Raw genomic sequence first — 17,659 nt, 5'->3', positions numbered from 1 at the left:
CAACTTATAAAAATGAAAAGAAGATATTGGAAAACTGAAGTGAATACTATTAGTGGGAGAGGAGCTTCTAACTTTCACATAAAAGTTAATAGAGTAATAACAACATAAATGTTAATAGAGTAATAACAAAATATTATTTAATAAGGCTTGTTGGTGCCTTGATGCTAGTTTAAAATGTTCCCTGTTAATGAATCAGTGTCTGTATGCGTGTGTGTGTGTATCACACATATATATGTATATATGAGAAGGTTGGTAAACCTTTTTAAAAGGTGCAGGGTTTTTAGCTTCACAGATATTCCTAAGTCAACATAATGTAGCCTCCCCTTGGGATTTCTGAACATATCTAAGATTTAAAATATATAATCTTGAGCAGGCACAGGCTATTGTTGGCTCCAGGTCTATTTACAATCCTTTTTTTTTTTTCCCCTCTCACCATGTGAATTATCACATGTGGTGAAGAATCCTGACCACTTCATCTGCCAGCTTCTTTGATATCCATGTCTTGAGTGCAGCAGAGTTTATACGTCACCACCTGACGGGGAACACATTAACTGCATCTTCTTTCAAGTGTAATTATTTATAGATATTGTCAAAAATTTCAAAACATATTTGCTATCATTCCATGGAGAGGTGAGACCTTCCTGACCAGATTCTGTATCATTCACATATCTTTTATCTGCATGCTCAAATTATAGAACTTGAGGAACAGATGAAACTTGGAGAAGCATATAGTTGTACACTGATTTTACAGATGGGCATTCTCAGACTACAATATATATAACCTAGAACAGAGTACTTCAACTTTTAGGTAATTCCTTTTTGACTTCTCCATTACACCTTCTCATACTACACTGAAATTGCATGCTTTTCAAAAATGTAAACACATACAGACCTTTGGAATGTTGTTCCCACATCTTCGTAAATTATTAAAGTCATACTTAGTATCTTAGTACCAGGGGTGTCCCCAACAAGCTTTAACTAACGTTGTATGTCTGGGGACAACTGTGTGTGTTGTTTGTTTGCAGGTATCTTCGTATCTTCAATCACGCTAACAGGTTTCTGATTATTTTCTGTAAAGAACACCAACTCAAATGAGGTGAAGATGCCAAATATTGAAGAGCTGCTATAAGCATCACTCTTACTGGGCAAAATTATATGTCCCAGCTTATAAAGGTTATTTCCTAAAAATAATCCCAGGGTCATATTTCTTATAATTGAGCCCAAACTAGAAAGCATTAGCTACTGGTAAGAAAATGCATGCTTAGCTAGCAATATTTAGATGATTAAAATATTTATGGATATAGTTTTAATATGATCACTTGATATTAAAAGTGTCTGAGGGAGGTCATGCCACATGAATTCTCTATTATGGAGTATGCTATGTGGTACCAGAAGGATTCAGTTAAAAGGTACTTTTTTTCCCACATGAAGATGTATGATTTCAGAGTTATAGTAAGAGATGAAGAAATTTTTGGCTAATCGACCAGGCAATCTCTTTCTATTATTTTATTACTAAAAACAGTGAAGTAGCATTATCAAAACTGTTGACCTTCTGAATAGCTAAAATACATGGAGACTGGCATTGTCAAAGTTAAATCAGGTATCACTCTGGTAAATGAACAGGGGGGAGCCAAAGGGCTCTAGGAAGTACACTAGAGAGCCCATTTAAAATACAGCAGAACTAAAGATCTGCCATGTTTCGTTCCAATTAGAAAACTGAATATGTGAGCAATAGATTCTTGGTACATTCTATGTGTGTGGGAATGTGCCATTAAAGTAATTTTGTACCATACCCCTCTCAGTAATAATTAATAAGAACTACAAGGTCCTTTCCCAATCTTATCCTTTAAATTTATCAACTCAAGCTGGTCTGTTGAGTCCTGACCTTCATGCCTCCTTCTAGGGATTCCCAACTGCCTAAAGCATTCTTGCGGTTCTATCTGATCTGTCAACAGCTTTTAATACCAGCATTTTGGGGGATTCTGTTATCCTGTGAAATTTAATCTCACCTATTTAAGCTTGCAGAAAGTTCTGGAGGGAATTATTAACAGATCTTCCCTCCTCTTCTTAGAGGATAGTGCTGAATGATTGGCTGGTTTCCCTAAGGACCCGGGGCTGAGAAGTGCGCGTTTGTCAGTAGCATCCTATTTAGCATGTGCGTGAGGCCACAAGGGAGACTGAAAGACGTTTGGAATCAGAATTACATCAATATGCTGATGAAGCCTCCGTAGCTTCGTTTCATCAAACCTTATATCCTGTAGCATTAATGCTTTCTTAACTAAGATGGAAAGTACCTCAAAACAGCACACTGCTTATGGCTCTAATTAGACAGCTGGAAACTACACTGATGATACATTACAGCAGTGGATCAGCAGTCTCAGCATCACTAGGGAACTGGTTAAAAATGCAAATTCTCAGACCCACCCTACACCTACTAAATCAGAAACCGGGACCAGGGCCCAGTAAACTGTGTTGAACAAGCCCTCCAGGTGATTTTGATGCATTAGAGAAATGGGGCATGCTTGTTACTGCAGAATCTACTGGGTAGTGCCTTCTAGTTTAGGAGATTAAAATGTCTCTGAGTTTAATTACATAGTTCTTTGTTACTAACCCTGTAATATAATAGTCTCAAATAATTCCTTACTAAATATAACTAGCCTAGGAGTCCTATTGTGGCTCAGAGTCTTATGATACCAACTAGTATCCATGAGGCTATGAGTTCTATCCCTGGCCTTCCTTGCTCAGTGGGTTAAGGATCCAGCGTTGCCATGCGCTGTGGTGTAGGTTGCAGATGCGGCTTGGATCCTGCATTGCGTGGCTGTGGTATAGACCCTTAGCCTGGGAACTTGCATATGCCACAGGTGTGGCCCTAGAAAGCCAAAAAAAAAAAAAAAACAAAAACTAACTAGCTTATATAAGAACTCACATTTGTCACTAAGTGATGAGAGAATTTTACATTGCTCTGTATCTCCCTCCCCCTTCAAAAATCATTTGAGAATTAGATCACAGCTTTGGATATATGCAGGCTGACATGCCTGGTCATGAGGCCTTTTACCAACAGACAAATGTTATTCCCACATTCCATCCAAGGGCCAAGCCCAATAATCAATTTACATATTTGGAAAACCTCTAAATGTCCCTGTTTTTCAGTCTTCATTGACTTCAAGGAAATCAAATGTGACGGCAGGTTTTGTTTATTGGAGGTAGAAAGCACAGGAGGAATAGGAGAAATACAAATAAATTGGATATGATGTTAAATTCTTCATATAGGTTACAAATTTGTCCAAGAGCATTCTCTCAAAACCGATATCTTGAAATAGACACAAGATTGACTCACCAGTTTCATAAGGGTTAATTGGCACTGCCATGTCTTGGGCATCTTTTGATGTAGACAAAACCAAACAATGGCCATGACCCATGAATACTGGAACCTCTACAAATGCTGAAAGTGCCCAATCGTAAAAAAGCATAATCACTAGCCAGTGATCCAACCCTGAAATCTATGCCCACTCTGTTACTCTAACATGTCTTATCCCTTCTCTCCTGTTGAAAACTTATGCCTGAAATTGCCAAATAAACCTTCAAATGCCTACTGTTGTAACAATGACCTAACTTGGAGAGGCTTCGTCTTTTCAATGTTAGAAGCACTGGATGCTGCTTCTCTCCAGAAAACATGCATTCCACAATTATTTGTTGAACACTTTTCATGTGGCATCCCTTCTGCTGAGCAGAGGAAGAAAAAAAGTGATGACCATGGCACTGCTCTCACAGAGCTCACAGTCCAGTAGTTTTAAGACCATATAAACATTTCAGTTTCTTGTAAACTAATAATAACCATTCGAACCTTTGTTCTTCTAGTTTTAATTAAGCCTCAGATCCACGTGCGTCCTCCTGCAGGCATACAACCACTTGTCCCACAGACCCACTACTTCCTTTCCGCACTCTGGTAACCACGGTTCATCTCACTGAGCTTTGGCCTTTTGACTGAGCTACGCCTGGATGCTGTTCCTTTCCTTCCTATAATCCAGTCACACTAAGTAATAGCCTTCTCTCTCAATTATCAATTGAGCAGTCCTTTTAAAATTTAACTCAGATCTTGGTGTTTGCTCAAAACAGTTCAATGGTTTCCTCTTTCTCTCAGTAAAAACTAAAGCCTTATGAACACTTACAAGACCTCACCACAGAGAGCCACACGCAGTCCTCTCTCCCTTGGCCCAATCGCACCGACTTATTCTTTTTCTTCTTCTATTTCCGTAAGTTTAAAAGCCTTCCTCAATCAAGGGTGAATTCATTTGCCTTGATCTGGAATATTTTTCTTCTAAACGTCTACATTCAGTGTCTTCATCTCAATGCCCCAAAGTCATCATATTAGAGAGGCCTTCCTGGGCCCCTCTATAAAATGGCAAACCCACCTCCTCTTCCACCACAGCTTCTCCTCACACTCACAGTTCTTACACTCCTGCATACGAATTCATTTTTGCCACCACTGCTCCACAAACCGCTTTTCAACATACATTTATGCGACGATTTATTTGTTTGCTTATTGAGTGTCTTTCCTTACTAGGTATGAGTTCCTGGGGGGCAAGAATTGTATCTAATTTGTTTACTGCTTTATTCCCATTGCCTAAAACAATGCTTGATACGCAGTGGATGCTCAACAAATGTGGCTTGATTAACAAACAAATAAAACTCCTACCCTCTCTAGTAATCATCTGGTCTCATTTTTTGTGTGTTGTCTACTATGCAGAAGAAATCACCACCACTCAATTCTAGTGACCCTTGCCAACGGAAAACGACTGTAACACAAAGTATGAAGTAAACTAACACTGCCAGTCAGGGCTGCCTTCCCTTCCAACTTTTAAGGTGCAGCCTTTCATGACAAAAACTTCTCTGATTTAAGATTTTAAAAAGAAAGATTTAAAAGATTTAGTTCAAAACATATTGCTCAAGCAGTTATAAAACGAGCCCTTCTCTTCTTTTATCTTAGGCAAGTGACTTTCTTCCAGCACAGCTATCTTCCTTTTATTGGTTCCACGATAAGCTTGCACTAATTGAAAACAGTGCTCCAGAAAAGCCTCCTGTCTTCTAAGACTGTCTCCACCTTGCATTTTGGGGGAAACATCTGAAAGGGGAGACTGAATGGAGGAAGGCTCAGAGAACAAAGTTAACTTTTGAAACGCAGTCATGAACCAGTGGTGACTCCGATATTTAATCTGTAATGTGGTTAGTCTACATGAGACAAATTACCCCGTGACTACAGTTATAAGTCTTTCCCAGTATGGAGACTCTAAATATGCTCAGGCATTCTAAACCAAATCAAATTCGTAATACTGATTTTGATAAAATGAGTAATTTATCTTTCTATAAATACGTTTGGTTCTTGCTCTCAGAACTAATATCCTTTATAAGGCATTATCTTTCTTAACATTAAAATTTGAGAAATCTATGGTACATGTACCCTGCTGATGTTTCACCCAAGATTAGTCACCAGTCACCTGTAAGAATGAAATGATTTTAAATCTGTCATTTTTTGGAAGTTAACTAATTATTAATTCTAAAGAATACTTATGTTAGAGCTCTTTTAAAAAAATAAATGACAACATCTTTGTTTTACTGGCTTCAGACCAGAATGAATTAACTATGATATATATATATTTGAATGCAGCTTGTAAAATTAGCTTATGGAAAATTCCGAATGTGTCTAATTACCACATTCTCCTAACATCCATACATTTTGTGAAGAGTTTCTATTGTTAGGATATGGAAGACTTAGCTCATTACACTCAGTTAAATACACTGCTACTAGTTAAACACAATACCTTTCAAAGATGTTAACACTAAGAATAAGAACCACACGCATACTGACAAAGATAAATGCCTCATTTGATCCAAATCAGTATTACAAAATAATTTTATTTTACTTTGAATGTCTGTACTAGAAAGAAGCAACTATAGGTAGCCCAGAAATTTTAAAATTTGCACTTTCCAATTTGAAGAGCATTCTAATGATTTAAACTAGGAGACTGCACATTAACAGGTACATCTGCTAAAATTGGTGGCATTACAACCCCATAGTTTCTGATGGTTCCATTTTACCTCCTCAGGGACAGCTCTTATATTAACAAAGCCTTTTCTGAAGACGAGGAACACTCGGCGGGCTCCACAACGTAAAGCGGATGTTGCACAGTCGAAAGCTGTGTCTCCAGCTCCGAGTACAATCACGGCTCCCCGTATCGATGGCAATGGAGAGTGACAGGCGCACATTCCTGAATGATGAAAGGAAAACCCCATTTTCAAGTAGAGAAACCATTTCTGCATGACAGCTCAAAAGATACTTGTACTCAAAGCAGTGTAAAATTGCATCTTGCAGTTTTCGAGGATGGAGTGTCACTATCAAATTATTCTGCTTCATTGAAAGACAGTTTTATTCCCATTTTAAAAATATGCTCATATATGTAATTTCATAGTCAATACCTTTAAGTTCTTTTTTTTTTCCTTCTAGAAGGACAGCTATAACACATTTTGAAGAGTTTGGGTCATGACAAACTGAAATCAATCACTTCAAGCTCTCTTTGTCAAAGTTGTGGCATATATTTTTAACTTACTGTCCTTAAATTTCTCTTTGTTAGACAAAAAAAGGATCCTTATGATCTGGGTTAATAATTATTTAGATATCATCTTCTAAGGTTCTAACATATAGCCCTAATGTATATTACGCTTAGTCCATTTTGAAAATTAAAACTTTTTAACTGTTCTTTATGTAACTGAAGAATTTCTGAGAACTATGTTCTTAAAATAGTTAAAATAAAACTTTCTCCTTTTTACTGCTTTTTCCTGGTTTTGCTTATAAATTTGAGCAATGAAGGAAATATGACTCTTTTTTGGTAAGATTTTTATTTTTTCTATTGTAGTTAATTTACAGTGTTCTGTTAGTTTCTGCTGTACAGCAAAGTGACCCAGTCATATATATATATGACCATGGCATATGCTCTCATGTGTGTGTGTGTGTGTGTGTGCATGTGTGTGTGTATATATATATATATTTTTTTTTTCTCACGCTATCTTCCATCACAAGTGACTAGACATAGTTCTCTGTGCTATACAGCAGATCTCATTGCTTAGTTTGGGGATAGGAGATGCAAACTATTGCATTTGGAGTGGATAAGCAAGGAAATATGACACTTGAAGTGAACATATCTCAAGAGCATTTATATGGAGATTTGATGTCCATATGAAGATTCCCTTAAAAAAGTAACATGCAGACTTTGCTCTGCGTTAGGTAGCACTGTATTATTGGATTAAATAAAACTGCTGACAAGATAAATTATTATAATTTTTGAAATGGCACCACAGATAGCCTACTGTAATCATTTTGCTTGGAGGAGTTTGTATTTGGTATCACATAATTAGCCTTCAGAGGTATGCTCTGTGTACTATCATCTTCCTAGCAAGGACTGCAGGCACACAAGCCTTCTCTTCTCCGGAAGGAAGAGGATGAAGGTGGTACACAACTTTAGCTGTAAAGCTCTGCAGACTGATCTCAGAGAGAAAGTTCCTTTTCTTTTTCAGTCTTAGGAGAACAATATAAGTTACTTCTTCCACGTGTAATTAGATGCTGAAATAGCTGAAGCTCAGAATTCTTGGAAAATACGTGTTTACAGGAGTTTGACTATCTAGTTCCGGGGAATATGTCCCAGCTTCTTTATCACCACGACGGTGACTCTAGCCCAGTCACAGCAGAGGACAGACACAGCTTCTGGTGGTTCTTCCTGGGGTGTGTGGAGTGATATAATAAAGACACTAGGCGTTAGGGTGCCCCTCAAAGTTGTGTACTTTAATTTCATTAAACTGTAGTTCAAGAAGGGAGCGGATCTTTCCGCTGGTGTGAACACAAATCATGGAAGATGTGATCATGTGTCCTATTTTAAAATAAAACAAAACAAAACAAAACTAGTTTCCAAAGTGAAGTTCCTGCCATTTCTTTGAAGAACATCTTCCAATGTTTGTTAAGGACATTCTTACTTTGAAGCAACTTTTCATAATGCAGTTTACCTGTATATAATACAGTGAAAACTCCTTAGGATGATGTTTGATTGGGAGAATGAACGAATAGATGATTCTGGCTAACTATTACATCAGATTTATTTTTTCATTTTACATTGCTGTTACAAAAGGATGAACTGGAGATCTGGACAATGTCCTACTGAGGCTGGATTTAATATAAATTGAGAATACATACCACAACATAGGCAATATTAGGAACAGAAGTGAATATGTGATACCTGCTTTACTGCTTTTGGCTACAAGGGGCAGAAAGTCTTTGGATGTGTAAAACCCCTGGTCCTGTGTCAGGCCTTGGAAGATGTCATCCGTTTTGGGTTCTGGCAAACCTAAGTAGTAAAACATGTATAAAATATCATTAGCAGAAAGAGTGACTTTTTCTACCTGGTTATTAGAGAGAAAATAGAAAGCTGAATAAATGACGTGGTTCTTAAAGAAAAAATACCTCTAAGCAAATTAACATTAAAGAGCATACATGACACAATGTAACAGACCTCAGAGTCTGATTATACCTTCAATATATAACAAATACCCACCATAAGTCACCCATTCATGAGCACATATACAGAAACATGTATACACACATAGAGTGTTAAGAGGAAAATCAGGTTATAGTCTTCCTCATGTCATAAATAGAAATAAGCTTCTGAGGTATTAAAGTGCTAAATACAAAAATTTCATCACAAAATCTAAAAGGAAATAAGGATCCATATTTATCTAGTTTCTGAACATGGGAGGATATCCTAACAGGAGCCGGGGTGCAACAGTGGGACTAAAAATCTTCAAAGAAAAAAAAAATTCACTACAAAAATCCACCTATCTCTATGTTTCAAAAGTCTTATAAACAAATTAATTGACAAGTGATTAATGAGAAGAATATTTTAACAAATAAAATGCAAAAAAAAAAAAGGGGGGGAGTTCCCGTTGTGGCTTAGTGGTTAACAAACCCGACTAGTATCCATGAGGATGTGGGTTTGACCCCCGGCCTTGCTCATTGGGTTAAGGATTGGGCATTGCCATGAACTGTGGTGTAGGTAGGTCACAGACGCAGCTTGGATCCTGCATTGCTGTGGCTGCTGTACAGGCCAGCGGCTACAGCTCAATTCAGTCCCTAGCCTGGGAACTTCTATATGCAGCAAGTGCAGCCCTAAAAAAAGCCAAAAGACAAACAACAACAACAACAACAACAAAAACACAAAATGCCTTTTCTATATAAAGAAATCTCTCAACTTCAATGAGGAGCATATTAGCTTTTCAATAGAAGCATAAACAAAGGATAACAAAAATCAGGGTAATAAAAAATATAAATAGCTAACAAGTAACAAAAATCTTAAGTCCTTTAGGAATTTAAGAACTGCACGTTAAAACGATGAGATATGATTTCTCAACTATTAAAAAAATCTAATACTTAAAAAATTATTCTATATGGCAAGGCTGAGGTGGGTTTTGTGTTCTTTTGGTAGAAACTGGTGCTCAATTTCTAAAAATTAGTTTTGAATCTATGATAAACACTAAGACATGAAAATAAAGTTTTAATGTACAAAAATGGTCAATGCAAAAGAGAAAAGGAGAGAGAAATGGTGGAAGAATATCAAAATGTCAACAGAATGGATAAACTAGTTTTACTAAAGTAAAACAAAATGCAGCCATTAAACAAATATTTGAAAAACGTGAATCACACTCAAAATATAGTATTAAACTAACATGACATGACACACTGTATAGTATGATTTAATCTTTATAAAAAAGAATAAAAAACTACATAATCTAAACAGTGATCCTTTCTGGTAGTGGAATTATGGATTTTTAAAATTATTTCCTTATTGTCTAAATTTTCTACAACATGCATGCATCAAGTAATTAGGAAACAACTGCAAACATTTGGAAAAGAATATGAATAGCAGGCTAAAATGTTTTCAAACTATAAATGAAGCAAATCTGATAGCAATCACCCACCACAAGAAAGCTTTTCATCTCAAGCCCATAACAGGGATATTAGGTTTAATTTTGTTTACTATCTGAAACTCAGCCTACCAACAGGCTATTCCAAAGAAGTGGGAGCTTGTTTCATAATTAAATGAAGGCCAATGGTAGTTGCTGGTGGACATACAGAATAACAAGCATGGTACAAGGGATGAGTTTTGCAGTGTGAGAGGTAAGGGAGAAGCCTTATCTGATCTGAAAACTGAAGGTGGTTGTTGGATTGAGTGTGCAGCCACCAATAAACCACTGCTGACCCTTCAAATTAAATCAAACATTTTTCTTCTCTGTCCAGCACCTCCTCCACTCCCTCCCCACCACACAAAAATCTGCCATTTGATTTTAGATTATTTTAAGGCCATTTTTTAAAAAAAATTATTGTAATTATCTAAAAGGTTAGGCAAATCATTCCACTTGCCTCTTCCTTGGCTTCTCTATAAATGAAAGGGATATAAGTCTATTTCCTCATTTTCTGACATAGAGAAATATACCTTAACCTACTTGTAACATGGAAACTATTCTATAAATGTGTGGTTATTCATGTAATTCTTCTAGAAAGACTGAGATGGAAGTGGTTACAGCTACATAAATATAGCTGAGTATGTACTTGAAGATTCCAACGATGAAATAATTTTTCTTGAAAGCTATTAAAAGATGACTGTAGTTTAAAATACACATGACTAGTAAAACCAACACATATCATTTTATATATATATATACACACACACACACATACACCCACAGATGGCATATATATTATTTAAATCTTTATGAAGATTTCCATTATATACATGTCCTTGTATATATATATAAAATTATATATATATATATATACATATATATATATATATATATATATATAAAGATTTAAATATTAAGGACCTGTCTGCTCTTTCATATTACTATACTATTGAAACAGCATATGTTCCATGGTACTTCATTTTTCCAGATTCTTGTTAAAAAACCACAAACAAAATGAAAAACAACGTGAAATGCTATGCAATTTCAAGGTGATATGATAAGCAAAAGCCTTTAAGGCAGATCAAAACCAAGGCACAGAGAATGTCAGTGCTGGATAGGCATTCCACAGTTTCTGGGGATGAAGTCTAAGATTCTTCTGTTACTAACTCCTAGTCTGAGCTTTTTTCACTACTTCCTATGGTTAAGGCAGAGGGAAGCTTCAGATCTGCGATTATTTTCTATTGACCCACTGCTAAAATAACTGTTTTATAAAGAAATGCAAGGCGTTCTTCTTAAACAGACCACCTGACCCATAGAGATGACTTTTCTTCTCCTACAGCGATTAGTCCACAAGAACAAAGCTTTGGTAAAATTTAAATTTCATTTTCTCACTTGGATCACACAGTGACAAAGACAACTGAGTTTCCTGTGCTTTCACCCTACTCTGCATTTATCACTGTAATGAGGTTAACATTTACTGGGTCAGATTCTCCCTGTAAATGTTCAGGAGGGCACCTGTTAGATGTTCTGACCTATAGATATTGGCTTGAGGAGAGGAAAAATGAGCCAGTCACTGGACAGGATTATTGTGATTGCGTTATCTCTGCAGCCTACTTAGCTGCCCCACAGGCCGTGCATACGCAGATTCCCAAGGTCCGTGGGGCTCTTCTCCCCAACTTGAGGGACAGGTCATGCATTAGGACTGTGCATCTGAAGCTCTCCTCACAGACTCTTTGGTGGTCCAGCCCAGCTGGCAGAAATACCCTATCCTCTGCTAACCATGACGCCACAGAATGATTAGGAAACAGAGTCTGTGCCATCAGACACACCCTGATGGGAGTTCTTCCTCCCCCATTTACCTGATTGTTATTTTGTGTAAGTTCCTGTTTTTTGTGTACACATATATCAAGTTATCCAATCAAACACTAATCTAGGTATTGTTGTGAAGGTATTCTATAAAGTGGTTAATATCTATAATCAGTTGATTTTTAAAAATATTTTCGTTTACATATTTTTTAAATTTAATTTTATTGTAGTATAGTTGATTTATAATGTTGTATTAGTTCCAGGTGTATAGCAAAGTGAATTAGTCCTACATATAAATATATATATTCTTTTTTTCATATAGATTAATACAAACTATTGAATAGATATTCCTGTGCTATATAGTAAATTCTTGTGAATCATTTATTTTATATGATAGTGTGCATGTATTATTTCCATTCTCCCAATTCTTCCCTATCCCCAGTGGTTTCTTTTAAATAAAGGAGATTACCTGAATAACCTGTGTAGACCTCATCCAATCAGTACAAAGTTCTTAAGAATGAAACTGAAGTTTCCCTAAGGAAAAAATTCTGACTACTTGTCCTGGCCTACAGATTGCAGATTTGCCACCTCCTACAATTGCATAAGCCATTTCCTTGAAATAAATCATATCAATCTATCTACCTATTTATCTGTTTTATATAACGCCTAAGGATTTTGTCTTTCTAGAGAACCCTGAAACAATTCCTTAATCTCTCTGATCATCTACCTCTGCGTTTCTAAAGCAGGGATAGTAACTATACTTCTCTTCTCTCATAGATGTGAAATTTAAAGGAATTTATCTATCTACCTACCTACCTACCTATCCACCCATCCGTGTATATAAACCACTGAGACCTGGCACATAGTGAATGTGCAATAAACACTAGCTATTAATATTAAGATAGCATTATTATTCTGTAGTTCATAATTTTTTTCAAATTTCACATCTTGTGGCAAGGAGGAATAAAGCTTAAATCAAAGTAAAGTATTAAACCTTAGCAAATTTAAACAAAGTGTTACAAAGGAAGAAAAATGAAGCAACCTTAAGTGAAATATGAAAGATAATGAAACTTGCAAATACCCATCTATCAAAGGAAGATTTCCCTGAGAGTAGGTGGCATATTAATAAATAAGATATGTGTCTATACCAGGATGATTTCAAAATGACACTGAAATGACTTTTTAATTCACCTTTCAGTGGGAAGAAGAAGGTTTATGAATAAAAAGGAATTGACAAAGATTTGACAAACAAAACAGCTCAGCGTAATATATGTATAGTGTTCTTTGTCTTTCAAGAAGGCCAGATAATTTCTTTGTTCCCCTTGAATAGTTACTAAAGTTTCTTGTGTTTCAGCATGTATTTTTACAAAGGAACACTTTCCTAAGAAGTGCTGAAAGATTATCATTTTCGGGTTTCTCCAAAAAGAAAAGAAAGAAAAATTTGCTTCTATTACAGAATTATCTAACAGCATGTATTGATTACTTATAGGCACTCTTCTAAGTGCCTGCATTATAGGTAATTTTTCTATATTAACTTAATGTTCAAAATAAGTCTATGATACAACTCGTCTTATTATCTGTATTTTAGATATAAGGAAACTGAGACACATAAAGGTTAAGTAACTTTGCTGAAGGTCACAGAACAAGTCAGTAGCAATGACAATTTCTAACCTGGATCACTTGGCTGCAGAGTCTACGATTTGATTTCAAAATGATGCCTTTGCCATGTATACTGTTATAATTAAGCCCTTTTTTAATGTGTTGCTGCATAACAAGTGATAGCTAAACTAATCATTCAACATGTATGTATTAAATTTCACTATAAAATTATGGATACAGATACAACAGTGTTCCAATCTAGCGGTAAAGACTGACTTGGCTTCTCTGTCTCTGCTTTGGGGTTATTTTCTCTAGCACAGTTTCTTTCTGAAATGTTTTCCTTCTTAAGTGCATTTCCCTTGGGTATCTGCTGGTTATTTTTCAATATTTGATATTGTTTGAAATCTGTATCTCTGCTTTGTTTCCAAAGCACCTCCCTCTGGAACAACTACAGGATAAATAACAGCAGTGTATATAATAAATTCTTTGTGCTCATATTAAGTTCTGCAAAACTTCAATTACCATTACCAGGATATTAAATATTCTGTTTCGTGTTATTATCTAGTAAGTAATAGAGGAGGAATAAGCTTTTAAGGCTGAGTCTTCATAGCTCTTGTAGAAGGTGTTTAAGAATTTCTCAGATTTTATAGTATCTGCGAGTGTTACTTCACTGGGTCACTTATTCAGTGTTAATTGAATTGAGCAAGCATTTGCGTGGTACCTCTCATTCTTAAATGCATTCACTCGAATGACAGCTAAGCTGTCATGGGAAAGATGGTGATCAGATAGACCTGTCACTGGAGACAGCCTCACACATCCCACGGAAGTGGAGAGGACAGCACGGAACGTTTGTGAGACCGCCGTGGATTCCCGGCAGAAGACTGGCTTACAGAAATGGGCAATGCTCGGGTATACTGAGCTCTCTCCGCAGGTACATCAAGTCATGTTATTCCACAAGTGCATTTTCAGTGAGAAGATTTTAGTGGACACATAATATCCCACTGATTATGTCCTGCTCTCAAGTTTACTGGCTGAGCACAGCAAGATGCTCTTGACAGGCAAATGTCGAACGTTTCTTACTTTTCCAAGTACTTTAGTATCTGAGATCTTGCTTTCTTCTCAAAGAAGAAAGCATGTTGCATGATCTCAGTGCTCACTGCTCAGCCTGGTTTGGGGAACGGTGCTATAGGGGGAAGAAACTAACACGTGAGGATTAAACCTGGATTCATTAAACAAACTCTCACTGACAGATACTGGTCTATCTACCACAGCTATGCACCTGTGTCTTAGTAAGAAATGTCCCTCTATCACCATTGTTACCTTTATTTTTGTTTATTAAATCTTTTTAAAATATCTCAGTGCCAGCTGATTTATTTCTATCGTTTGTAAACACAACATACTGAGTAAGAGAGAAACCTCTAAGTCAGACTTTCTGCATTAAAATTCTAGTTCTAGCACTTACTGGCTATTACAACCTTGGGCAAGTAAATTATTCTTTCTGGGCAGCAGCAGCCTCATCATAGGATTGTTGGGAGAATGAAATGAAAACAACGTACGTAAAGGTCTTTGCATAGATGTGAAATAAACATCTCATTTTATTTGCATTCTCTCTTTGAGAGTCTTTATTAGAGATAAAGAAATGATATATTTGGATAGGCATAAGTTAAATATTCATCTAATCTAGAATACACACAATTAACATTATTGCACATTTAATGGTCAGTGTTGGACAGACTGATTACAATGAGAGGCTGTGACAAGGATATTCCACCAACCCCATTTATTCTATGGACTACAATGGACTCAAACCATATGTGCTTCAAGACCAAGAAAGAGCAATAGGACCCTCTAATGCTTAAGGTATCATTCAAATTGGAGCAGTTAATTAACACTCTGCTTCAGAGAGCACTGACCTAGAAGTCTAGAGAACTGGGTTCTGATCTCGTTATTTCCCCTTTCTAGCTGTACGGGAGTAAAATTACTTTTAATACCATGACTCTCAAATTCCTTTATTTTATTTATTTCTGTTTTATTAAGGCATAATTGACATATATTATATTAGCTTCAGGTGTATGACATAGTGATTCAATATTTGTATATATTGGAAAATGATCACCAGAATATGTTTGGTTAACAGTCTTGATTTTAGAATTTTCAGAACAGTCCTGGCTTATGTACAGGACTGTTCTGAAAATGAGGTAGAAAAGTAAACATAAAAGCACTCTGATAAATCTAAAACAGCATTATGTGTAAGTTATTATTACTGTCTTGGGTAAAATATAAAAATCATAGAAAATAAAAATTCACGTAATAAAAGCTTCATGGTAAACACTTTCACAAACAGAAGATATTGCAATTAATCATAAGAAGTCATTTAACTGGCTCTACATAGATGTTAAAACATAGGTATAAATCATAAATAAATTTATTTATGGATATATGTGTTTATATACTTATTAGAAAAGGTTTTTGATATCAAGCCCAAACAGTTGAGATTATAATACGGAAGCAAAATATTCTTTTCAAGGGCCTAAGCATTTCACAGTTTCACAATGGATTATAAAGTTCTTCATCTGTCACTTAAAGACCATTTATATGACTCAGAGGATTTATATCTTATTTCCAAGGGACAACATGCCATATGGGTTATCATTCTAGGATCCATATATTGATTAGAAAAAGAACAGATCAATGATGCCCTATTGTGATTCTTTTCTCAATAAAACTCCCCATCTTTTTTCTGACACCCCACTGTAAATATATTTAGCTCTGAGTGTTCAGACTGAATTTAGAACGAATAAAGTGATTCAATATAACACATATGAAATCAGATCACCATGCATCACAAAAGTATTCATTTCATTGATTTTTTTGAAATCCCCATTAAACATCTGTTCTTTATAACTGCTGTCTAGTCTCTCTCTCTCAATGTGACCAAAAGCATTAATTGTATGGATCACATAATTTGTAATAGTGTAACAAGATGAAGACTTTCAAAAACTGTTACGAATGGAATCACCATCTCAAATCATACTTTTCCCCATTACACAAGGTACTTTCTGTACAGAAACATGTAACAATAATGACGTCCAGAACTAACTAAAAAGGACTAATGAGCACTGATACAATTCTGAAAATCAGATGGATGCTGAACTAAAATCTTCTTTTTGTATTAATGTATTTAAAAAAACAGTAAAATTGTAAAAATATTGGAGAGGCAAACAAAACAAAGTAATAATTCCTACAAAGTTACCAATGTATTTCACTTTGCTTTTATGAGTGCTTGTACAAAATATGCACGAGTTCTATTACATCAGTGAGATCATTTCTTATAACTTTATGTTAGAACTTAATATCAGGCTCCAATTTAGAGTCTGTATGGGGGATAAACAATATAAACATATTAATAAAGCAATGTATTCACAAGAGCAACACCTATGAAATAAATTGAATTTAAGTAGTTAAATTCTTCTAGAGGATTTTTTAATCTGTAATAAAATATCTAGCCATTTCATATAACAGAATGAGAATATGGCTCACTATACATTTGATTTCTTATAATTTTTACTCATTTTATGCATTTGGAAAAAATAGAGAGAGAGGCTTTACTTTAATTAATAAAATAATGTTCAAGAATTTAAAGATGGATAAAATATCCTTGAGTGCATTTTACTTTCCTGACAACTACTATATTCAGGATCTATTTTATCTATTGTTCTTTCTATGTAAAGGGACATATGAAATAACCAAAACAACAAAATCTTGGACCAAATAAAAGATTAACTATTTTTCTTTATATTTTTGTAATCCAATTTTCTTATAATTAGCAGAAGTTATTTTAATAATTAAAATTTAATTTTAATATAAATGTAAAATCTCATTAAAATCCCTCTTCTCTAAATGATATATTAATGTAATTTCCTATTTCTGTCACAAAATTACAACTATCTCTTTGATTTTGGGTATTATTTATTAAAGTATGCTTTATCTCTTGGGCCTTTTCTCTTTATTTTCCTCCCTTCTCTTTTCTCTGTTTCTCATTCTCATTTAGCTTTTGCTATAAAACCATTTCCTTAAATTTTAATCCTCACATCATGAAGTGAGGGTAAGCAAAAAATTTCAAACACTATGCCTCAGGCAAAGGTTTTTTCCTTAATGACTGGGATTCTTAGATGGTGTTAGAAAATTACTATTTAGGACTATGTAAGTATACTATATTCCAAAGTAAAGAAATCATTAATAATAAAATACT

At 35.3% G+C, this 17,659-nt stretch overlaps 1 protein-coding gene across 2 annotated transcripts in view; it reads right to left on the bottom strand.

Moving 5' to 3' along the window:
• DPYD (dihydropyrimidine dehydrogenase) overlaps positions 1 to 17,659 on the bottom strand; it is a 783,111-nt gene that overhangs the window by 430,361 nt on the left and 335,091 nt on the right. For both annotated transcript variants that reach the window (XR_014842857.1, NM_214044.3), the window contains 2 exon segments: positions 8,283 to 8,390; positions 6,097 to 6,266 (listed from right to left, as the gene is read on the bottom strand). Coding sequence is in view for 1 of the 2 variants with exons in the window: in NM_214044.3 (NP_999209.2) it covers positions 6,097 to 6,266; positions 8,283 to 8,390 (278 nt within the window). In the remaining variant the exon portion in view is untranslated.

This window comes from Sus scrofa, chromosome 4 (assembly GCF_054392235.1).
Source record: "Sus scrofa isolate SSC_HxYL_T2T_F1_AM1 chromosome 4, Sscrofa_HxYL_maternal_Yorkshire_Landrace_v2.0, whole genome shotgun sequence".
Classification (NCBI taxonomy): domain Eukaryota; kingdom Metazoa; phylum Chordata; class Mammalia; order Artiodactyla; family Suidae; genus Sus; species Sus scrofa.
This window is presented reverse-complemented; position numbering and strand designations above follow the sequence as displayed.